This window comes from Coturnix japonica, linkage group LGE64 (genome assembly GCF_001577835.2).
Source record: "Coturnix japonica isolate 7356 linkage group LGE64, Coturnix japonica 2.1, whole genome shotgun sequence".
NCBI classification, from domain to species: domain Eukaryota; kingdom Metazoa; phylum Chordata; class Aves; order Galliformes; family Phasianidae; genus Coturnix; species Coturnix japonica.
In genome coordinates this window covers 88728-98189 of record NC_029545.1, presented here as the reverse complement: position 1 = coordinate 98189, position 9462 = coordinate 88728, and the positions used below count along the sequence as shown (strand labels likewise).

General features: G+C 52.9%; 1 protein-coding gene across 1 annotated transcript; it reads left to right on the top strand.

Annotated features, from left to right (window-relative positions):
• Nucleotides 1-3127: 3127 nt before the first annotated feature.
• On the top strand, nt 3128-8299 carry DHDH (dihydrodiol dehydrogenase). Its single transcript, XM_015887088.1, has 4 exons — nt 3128-3399; nt 3495-3606; nt 5782-5945; nt 7988-8299. The coding sequence occupies exons 1-4, from the start codon at nt 3136-3138 to the stop codon at nt 8297-8299; spliced, it is 852 nt and encodes a 283-aa protein (XP_015742574.1). The 5' UTR covers nt 3128-3135.
• The last annotated feature ends 1163 nt before the right edge of the window (nt 8300-9462 follow it).

Sequence of the window (9462 nt, the reverse complement as noted above, 5' to 3'; positions counted from 1 at the left end):
AAGGTTAGAACATACCTGGTGCTCATTAAGAATAGAAGAGCAGGTAGATGGTCACGAAGAGCAGAAGACCAGGTAGGCCCTCATGACCAAATACTTTGATATCCCAATGCAAATGTGCAGGTCATGCATAACTATCAGCTGGAAATGGAGTCATAAATATAAACCTCTGGTTGGGTTGCTTTGCTTGCTTTTCCTTTTGCAGTTTTGAAGCCTGTTCTTGAATCCCTGTGTCATAACAAAGCATGGAGGGAGGTGGAAAACCTGCTGCAATTAGGGGATAATTAACTAATTGCTGACGCGGGATGACTCACGTAATTGGAATACGTGATTGAGGGATCCAAGTGTTTCAGAAGGGATAGGCCGGGTAGGAGGGGTGGAGAATTACCCTCTGTGTCAAAAGATGGATAAAGAGGGAGATTAACGAGGGATGTGGAAAGAAACAAGGGATTCAGGTTGGTCAGGTAGAGGATCCATATGATAGATGAGATGGGAGACATGGAGAAGGATGCGAGCTCAATGAGCTCATGGCCTTGGTCTTCATTGGCTGTCAGGTTCCTACCCCTATTGAGGACCCATCTGATAGATGAGATGGGAGACATGGAGAAGGATGTGAGCTGAATGAGCTTATGGCCTTGATCTTCAATGGCTGTTGGGTTCCCACAGCTCTTGAGGACCCATCGGATAGATGAGATGGGAGACATGGAGAAGGATGTGAGCTCAATAAGCTCATGGCTTCAGTCTTCAATGGCTGTCAGGTTACTAAACCTATTGAGGACCCATCTGATAGATGAGATGGGAGACATGGAGAAGAGATGGGAGACATGGAGAAGGATGTGAGCTCATTGAGCTCATGGCTTCAGTCTTCAATGGCTGCCAGGTTCCTACCCCTATTGAGGACTCATCTGATAGATGAGATGGGAGACATAGAGAAGGATGTGAGCTCAATGAGCTCATGGCCTCAATCTTCAATGGCTGCCAGGTTCCTACACCTCAATGGCTCCATGTCCGGCTGATGAGAAGTGATGTTTCCCATGGGTTCCATCTTGGATCTGGGACTCTCCAGCATCTTTATCAATGACTGAGGGGTGATAAGATCAAGTGCATCCATAGCAGTTTGATAATGGCACCCAGGACACCGTTAGGACCCCTCTGGGATTGGACACCATTAGATCCCACTGGACACCATTAGGACCCTATTGGACACCATTAGGACCCAATTGGACATTATTAGATCCTATTGGACACCACTAGGACCCTATTGGACACCATTAGGACCCGACTGGACACCATTAGATCCCACTGGACACCATTAGAACGTTATTGGACACCATTAGGACCCTATTGGACACCATTGGATCCCACTGGACACCATTAGATCCCATTGGACACCATTAAGACTTGATTGGACACCATTAGATCACCACTGAACACCATTAGGACCCAATTGGACATTATTAGATCCTATTGGACACCATTAAGACCCTATTGGACACCATTAGGACCCGACTGGACACCATTAGATCCCACTGGACACCATTAGAACGTTATTGGACACCATTGGATCCCACTGGACACCATTAGATCCCACTGGACACCATTAGGACCCCATTGGACAACATTAAGTTCTATTGGACACCATTAAGACCCTATTGGACACCATTAGGACCCGACTGGACACCATTAAGTCCCACTGGACACCATTAGAACCTTATTGGACACCATTGGATCCCACTGGACACCATTGGATCCCACTGGACACCATTAGGACCCTATTGGACACCATTAGGACCCAACTGGACACCATTGGATACCATTGGACTACATTAGATCCCACTGGACACCATTAGAACCTTATTGGACGCCATCAGATCCCATTGAACACCATTAGATCCCATTGGACACCATTAGGACCCTATGGACACCATTAGGACCCTATGGACACCATTAGGACCCGATCGGACACCATTCAATCCTATTGGACACCATTAGGACTCCTCCCTTACATACACTGATGGGGAATCCCCCCACACATCACACAATGGGGTCAGACAGGGCCTGAGCCCCCCCACTATTACAACACTTACTTGTTAACCTTTACATTCAAACCCACACATTAATGCTGCCTGTTCCTTTAAGGGGGCGGTTCCCAACCCATTTCCTCCCCCTTATCAATGCGGAAGAACAGCGTAGGCCACGCCCCCTCCCTCCTAATTTACATACAGCCTCCATTCACAACCCTCCAACCCCGCCCCCCCCCTACCCCCCCCCCCCCCCTTCCCCTTTTGCACCCATTGGGTTTCCAGCACCACCCAACCCCGGGGGGGGCCCAATTAGGGGCGGTTCCGACACCCCCGCACCCACAATGCACTCAGGGGAGTGTTGAGTGACACCCCCTCCCCCCCACACCGTATAACTGCTGAGAGCTGCCGAGGATCCCATTAGACACCATTAGATCCCATTGGACACCATTAGGACCCTATTGGATACCATTAGGACCATATTGGACACCATTAGGACCCTATTGGACACTATTGGATCCTATTGGACACCATTAGGACCCTACTGGACACCATTAGGATCCTACTGGACACCATTAGATCCCATTGGACACCATTAGGACCCTATTAGACACCATTGGATCCCACTGGACACAATTATATCCCACTGGACACCATTAGGACCCTATTGGACACCATTAGGACCCTATTGGACACCATTAGATCCCACTGGATACAATTATATCCCACTGGACACCATTAAGACCCTACTGGACACCATTAGGACCCTATTGGACACCATTGGATCCCATTGGACACCATTAGGACCCTATTGGACACCATTAGGACACTATTGGACACCATTGGATCCCATTGGACACCATTAGGACCCTACTGGACACCATTAGGACCCTATTGGACACCATTGGATCCCATTGGACACCATTAGATCCCACTGGACACAATTAGATCCCACTGGACACCATTAAGACCCTATTGGACACCATTAGGACCCTATAGGACTACATTAGATCCCACTGGACACCATTAGGACCCTATTGGACCCCATCTGGAACAACACACCAGGATCCTACCAGACATCCCCGTATACAACCAGGACCCCCCCCCCCCCAGAATCATGGAGACCCCATTGGGCAGAACTGAGACCCCCCCAGATACCAAGACCCACCCGGATACCACCAGGACCCATATGGAGACCACCAGAAGCCCATTAGAAGCTATTGAGACCCATCCAGACCCTAATTTGACCCCCAAGGAGCCAATGGAGTGCCCCCATGGTACCACCCGACCCCCACCGACCCGTTGGGGTATATGTTCAGCTGGTAAAATCAGCCATGACTTCCTGGTGGCCCTACGCACTCTGCCCGCCGAGGAACATATAGTGGGTATAAGATGGGGGGGTCCTATATGGGTATAGAGGGGGGGGTCACCCTATAGGACCCCCCCTTGACCCCCATTTTATCCCCCCATCCTTAGGCCGTGGCTGTGGCAGCGCGGGAGCTGACCCGTGCTCAGCAATACGCAAAGCTCCATGGGGTGGAACGAGCCTATGGGAGCTACGAGGAGCTGGCGAGAGACCCCCAAGTGGGTGAGTGGGGCTGGGGGGGACAACCCTATAGGGAATGTGTGGGGTCACGGCCTTATAGGGAGGATCCTGTGGGATCAATGGTGTGTGTGGGGATATTGCAGTGGTCCCTTATGGCCCCAGATGTCACCAGATGGGGGGGGGGGGGGGGTCTCATTATCCCCATTGGGGTCTCCCTGTCCCCATTGGGGTCTTATTGTCCCCACTGGGGTCTCATTGCCCCCATTGGGGTCTTATTGTCCCCACTGGGGTCTCATCATTCCCATTGGGGTCTCATTGTGCCAATTGTGGTCCCATTGCCCCCATTGGGGTCTCATTATTCCCATTGGGTTCTCATTATCCCCATTGGGGTCTGTCTGTCCCCATTGGTGTCTCACTGTCCCCATTGGGGTCTCATCATTCCCATTGGGGTCTCATTGTGCCAATTGTGGTCCCATTGCCCCCATTGGGGTCTCATTATTCCCATTGGGGTCTCATTGTCCCCATTAGGTTCTCCTTATCCCCAGTGGGGTCTCATTGTCCTCACTGGGGTCTCATTGTCCCCATTGGGGTCTTATTGTCCCCATTGGTGTCTCATTGCCCCCATTGGGGTCTTATTGTCCCCATTGGGGTCCCATTGACCCCATTGGGTTCTCACAGTCCCCATTAGGGTCTCACTGTCCCCACTGGGGTTTTATTGTCCTCACTGGGTTCTCATTGTCCCCATTGGGGTCTGTCTGTCCTCATTGGGGTCTCACTGTGCCCATTGGTGTCTCATTGTCCCCACTGGGGTCTGTCTTTTCCTATTGGGGTCTCATTGTCCCAATTGTGGTCCCATTGCTCCCATTGGGGTCTCATTATTCCCATTAGGTTCTCATTATCCCCATTGGGGTCTCATTATTCCCATTAGGTTCTCATTATCCCCATTGGGGTCTCATTGTCCCTATTGGTGTCTCATTATTCCCATTTGGGTCCCATTGTCTTCATTGGGATCTCATTTCCCCGATTGGGTTCTCATTGTCCCCACTGGGGTCTCATTGTCTCCATTGAGTTCCCATTGTCCCCATTGGGATCTCATCGCCCTGATTGGGGTCTCACTGTCCCGACTGGGGTCTTATTATTCCCATTGGGGTCTTATTGCCCCCATTGGGTTCTCATTGTCCCCATTGGGGTCTTATTGCCCCCATTGAGTTCTCATTGTCCCCATTGGGGTCTCATTATCCCCATTAGGGTCCCATTCTTCCCATTGGTGTCCTATTGACCCCATTGGGGTCTGTCTGTCCCCATTGTCCCCATTGGGGTCTTACTGTCCCCATTGGGGTTTCACTGTCCTCATTGGGATCTCATTGTCCCCACTGGGGTCTGTCTTTTCATATTGGGGTCTCATTGTCCCAATTGTGGTCTCATTGCCCCCACTGGGGTCTCATTATTCCCATTAGGTTCTCATTGTCCCCACTGGGGTCTCATTGTCTCCATTGAGTTCCCATTGTCCCCATTGGGATCTCATCGCCCTGATTGGGGTCTCACTGTCCCGACTGGGGTATTATTATTCCCATTGGGGTCTTATTGCCCCCATTGGGTTCTCATTGTCCCCATTGGGGTCTTATTGCCCCCATTGAGTTCTCATTGTCCCCATTGGGGTCTCATTATCCCCATTAGGGTCCCATTCTTCCCATTGGTGTCCTATTGACCCCATTGGGGTCTGTCTGTCCCCATTGTCCCCATTGGGGTCTTACTGTCCCCATTGGGGTTTCACTGTCCTCATTGGGATCTCATTGTCCCCACTGGGGTCTGTCTGTTCATATTGGGGTCTCATTGTCCCAATTGTGGTCTCATTGCCCCCACTGGGGTCTCATTATTCCCATTAGGTTCTCATTNCTGTCTGTTCATATTGGGGTCTCATTGTCCCAATTGTGGTCTCATTGCCCCCACTGGGGTCTCATTATTCCCATTAGGTTCTCATTATCCCCATTGGGGTCTCATTATCCCCATTGGGGTCTCATTGCCCCCATTGGGTTCTCATTGTCCCGATTGGGTTCTCATTGTCCTCATTGGGGTCTCATTCTCCCCATTGGGGTCTGTCTGTCCCAGTTGTGGTCCCATTGTCCCCACTGGGTTCTCATTATTCCCATTGGCTTCTCATTGTCCCCACTGGGGTCTCACTACCCCCCTTGCTCTCCCCCCGCCCCCCTGCCCTAGACGTGGTCTATGTGGGCACCGTGAACCCCCAACATCTCCCTGCCACCCTCCTGTTCCTGCGGGCCCGCAAGGCCGTGCTGGTGGAGAAGCCATTGGGGGTCACCGCCTGCGAGGCCAACAAGATGGCGGCGGCCGCCAGGGAGGCCGGAGTCTTCCTGATGGAGGTAGGTTCAGTGCTCCCAGTATCCCCATTGCTCCCAGTATAACCAGTGCTCCCAGTAACCTATTAGTAGTGGTCCCAGTAACCCCAGTGCTCCCAGTATCCCCAGTGATTCCAGTAACCTATTAGCAGTGATCCCAGTATCCCCAGTTCTCCCAGTATCCCCAGTGCTACCAGTAACCCCAGTGCTCCCAGTAACCTATTAGTAGTGGTCCCAGTATCCCCAGTGCTCCCAGTATAACCAGTGCTCCCAGTAACCTATTAGTAGTGATCCCAGTATCCCCAGTGCTCCCAGTATAACCAGTGCTCCCACTATAACCAGTGCTCCCAGTAACCTATTAGTAGTGATCCCAGTAACCCCAGTGCTCCCAGTATATCCAGTGCTCCCATTATAACCAGTGTTCCCAGTAACCTATTAGTAGTGCTCCCAGTATCTGCAGTTCTCCCAGTATCCCCATTGCTCCCAGTATATCCCGTGCTCCCAGTAACCCCAGTGCTCCCAGTAACCTATTAGTAGTGATCCCAGTAACCTCAGTGATCCCAGTATATCCAGTGCTCCCATTATAACCAGTGCTCCCAGTAACCTATTAGTAGTGCTCCCAGTAACCCCAGTCCTCCCAGTATCCCCAGTGCTACCAGTAACCTATTAGTAGTGATCCCAGTAACCCCAGTGCTCCCAGTATAACCAATGCTCCCAGTATCTCCAGTGCTCCCGGTATCCCCAGTGCTGCCAGTAACCTATTAGTAGTGCTCCCAGTAACCCCAGTGCTCCCAGTAACCTATTAGTAGTGCTCCCAGTAACCCCAGTGCTCCCAGTAACCTATTAGTAGTGCTCCCAGTAACCCCATTGCTCCCAGTAACCCCAGTGCTCCCAGTAACCCCAGTGCTCCCAGTAACCTATTAGTAGTGCTCCCAGTAACCCCATTGCTCCCAGTANACCCCATTGCTCCCAGTAACCCCAGTGCTCCCAGTAACCCCAGTGCTCCCAGTAACCTATTAGTAGTGCTCCCAGTAACCCCATTGCTCCCAGTATCCCCAATGCTCCCATTATAACCAGTGTTCCCAGTAACCTATTAGTAGTGCTCCCAGTAACCCCAGTGCTCCCATTAACCTATTAGTAGTGCTCCCAGTATCCCCAGTCCTCCCAGTATCCCCAGTCCTCCCAGTATCCCCAGTCCTCCCAGTAACCCCAGTGCTCCCAGTATATCCAGTGCTCCCAGTAACTTATTAGTAGTGATCCCAGTAACCTATTAGTAGTGATCCCAGTAACCCCAGTGCTCCCAGTATCCCTGTTGCTCCCCATAACCCCATTGCTCCCAGTAACCCCAGTGCTCCCAGTATCCCCTTAATCCCATTCCCAGCCCATCCCAGTTCCCCTTTATACCCCTCCCAGTTGCTCCCAGTCCCCATCCAGTCCCCATTAACCCCATTCCCAGTGCTCCCAGTCCCCCATTAACCCCATTCCCAGTGCTCCCAGTCCCTCCCAGTTGCTCCCAGTCCCCATTAACCCCATTCCCAGTGCTCCCAGTCCTTATTAACCCCATTCCCAGTGCTCCCAGTGCCTCCCAGTGCTCCCAGTCCCCCATTAACCCCATTCCCAGTGCTCCCAGTCCCCATTAATCCCATTCCCAGTTGCTCCCAGTCCCCCATTAACTCCATTCCCAGTGATCCCAGTCCCTATTAACCCCATTCCCAGTGATCCCAGTCCCTACCAGTTGCTCCCAGTCCCCCATTAACCCCATTCCCAGTTGCTCCCATTCCCTCCCAGTTGCTCCCAGTCCCCTATTAACCCTATTCCCAGTGCTCCCAGTCCCTCCCAGTTGCTCCCAGTCCCCATTAACCCCATTCCCAGTTGCTCCCAGTCCCTATTAACCCCATTCCCAGTGCTCCCAGTCCCTCCCAGTTGTTCCCAGTCCCCATTAACCCCATTCTCAGTGCTCCCAGTGCCTCCCAGTTGCTCCCAGTCCCCCATCCCTATTCCCAATGCTCCCAGTCCCTCCCAGTAGCTCCCAGTCCCTCCCAATCACTCCCATTCTCTCCTTTTAGGGCTTCTGGACCCGTTTCTTCCCAGCCTGGAATAGGCTGAAGGCCCTGGTGGATGGGGGGTCCTTGGGGGACTGTAGGGTCCTACAAGGCGCCTTGGCTTTCCCATTAAGTGCAGTGGAAAGATTAAGGGAACCCAGTTTGGCTGGGGGGGCCCTATTGGATCTGGGGGGTTATGGGTTACAAATGGCCAGCGCCTTATTGGGGAGGGGGCGGCCACCCCTACGGCTGAGGGCTGAAGGTTGTCTGCACCCATCAGGTAAGGGAGGGGTCCTATGGGGTTTGGAATGGGGGGGGGGAGTCTCACTGGGGTGAACTGGGTTCCGCCTAGGTGGGGTGTGGAGGATTCTATGGGGGTTTTGGGGGGGGTTATGAGAGGTTTGGGGGATTTTGTGGGGTTTTTGGGGGGGTCTGGGGCTCTCATTGGGATGAATTGGGTCTCATGGGGTATGGGGGATTTCTATGGGGGTTTTTTTGGGGGGTTGTGGGGCTCTCATTGGGGTGAATGGGGTCCGTATGGGGCCTGATGGGATGTGGGGGGTTTCTATGGGTCTCATTGGGGTTTTGGGGCTCTCATTGGGGTGAATGGGGTCCCAATGGGGGATTTGGGGGGGGGTTGGAGCTTTCTCAATGGGGTGGAATGGGGTCCTATGGGGTGTGGGGGAGTTTCCTATGGGGGTTTGCGGGGGATTATGGGCGAGGTCTTGAGGGGGTTTATGGGGGAGGTTTGGGGCTCTCACTGGGGTGAATGGGGTCCCTATGGGGGTCGAGGTGTAAATGGGTGACTGGGAGCAACTGGGTGAGAGAAAGTGGAGCTTAAAACTGGGAAATGCGGGGTAATGGGGGAACATGGAGTAACTGTAGGGAACTGGAGATCACTGGGAATTACGTTGTGGTGTTAATAGGGACTGGATCCACTGGAGAACTAGGAGCTTATATGGGGGACTGGGAGCACACTGGAATTGGATAAATGGGAGACTTGGGAGACTGGGGGAATGAGGGGGAGTTAATGAGGAGGGCTGGAGACGGGGGGGGGAGGGGGGGGGGGGGGGTCGGGGAGGGGAGGGGAGTGGGGGAGAGAGCACTGGCAGCACTGGGAATGGGGTTAAATAAAGGACTGGGAGCACTGGGAATGGGGTTAATGGGGACTGGGTAGGCAACTGGAGGCGCTGGGAGCACTGTGGAATGGCGCGCGTTTACATGGGGGACGTGGGGCACTGAGGGGAATAGTGTGGGGGTTAATGGGCGAACTGGGTGGGAAGGTAAAGGAGCGAGGCGCAACTGGGAGGGGTATAAAAGGGGAGAACCTGGGATGGGTGGCTGGGGGAAATGGGATTAAAAGGGAGTACTGGAGCACTGGGGTTACCTGGAGCAATGGGGTTATGCGGGGAGCCACAGGAATCTAAGCCTCCGGGAGCACTGGGGTTACCTGGCGATCACTGACTAATAGGTTACTTGTAGGGATACTACTAGAATAA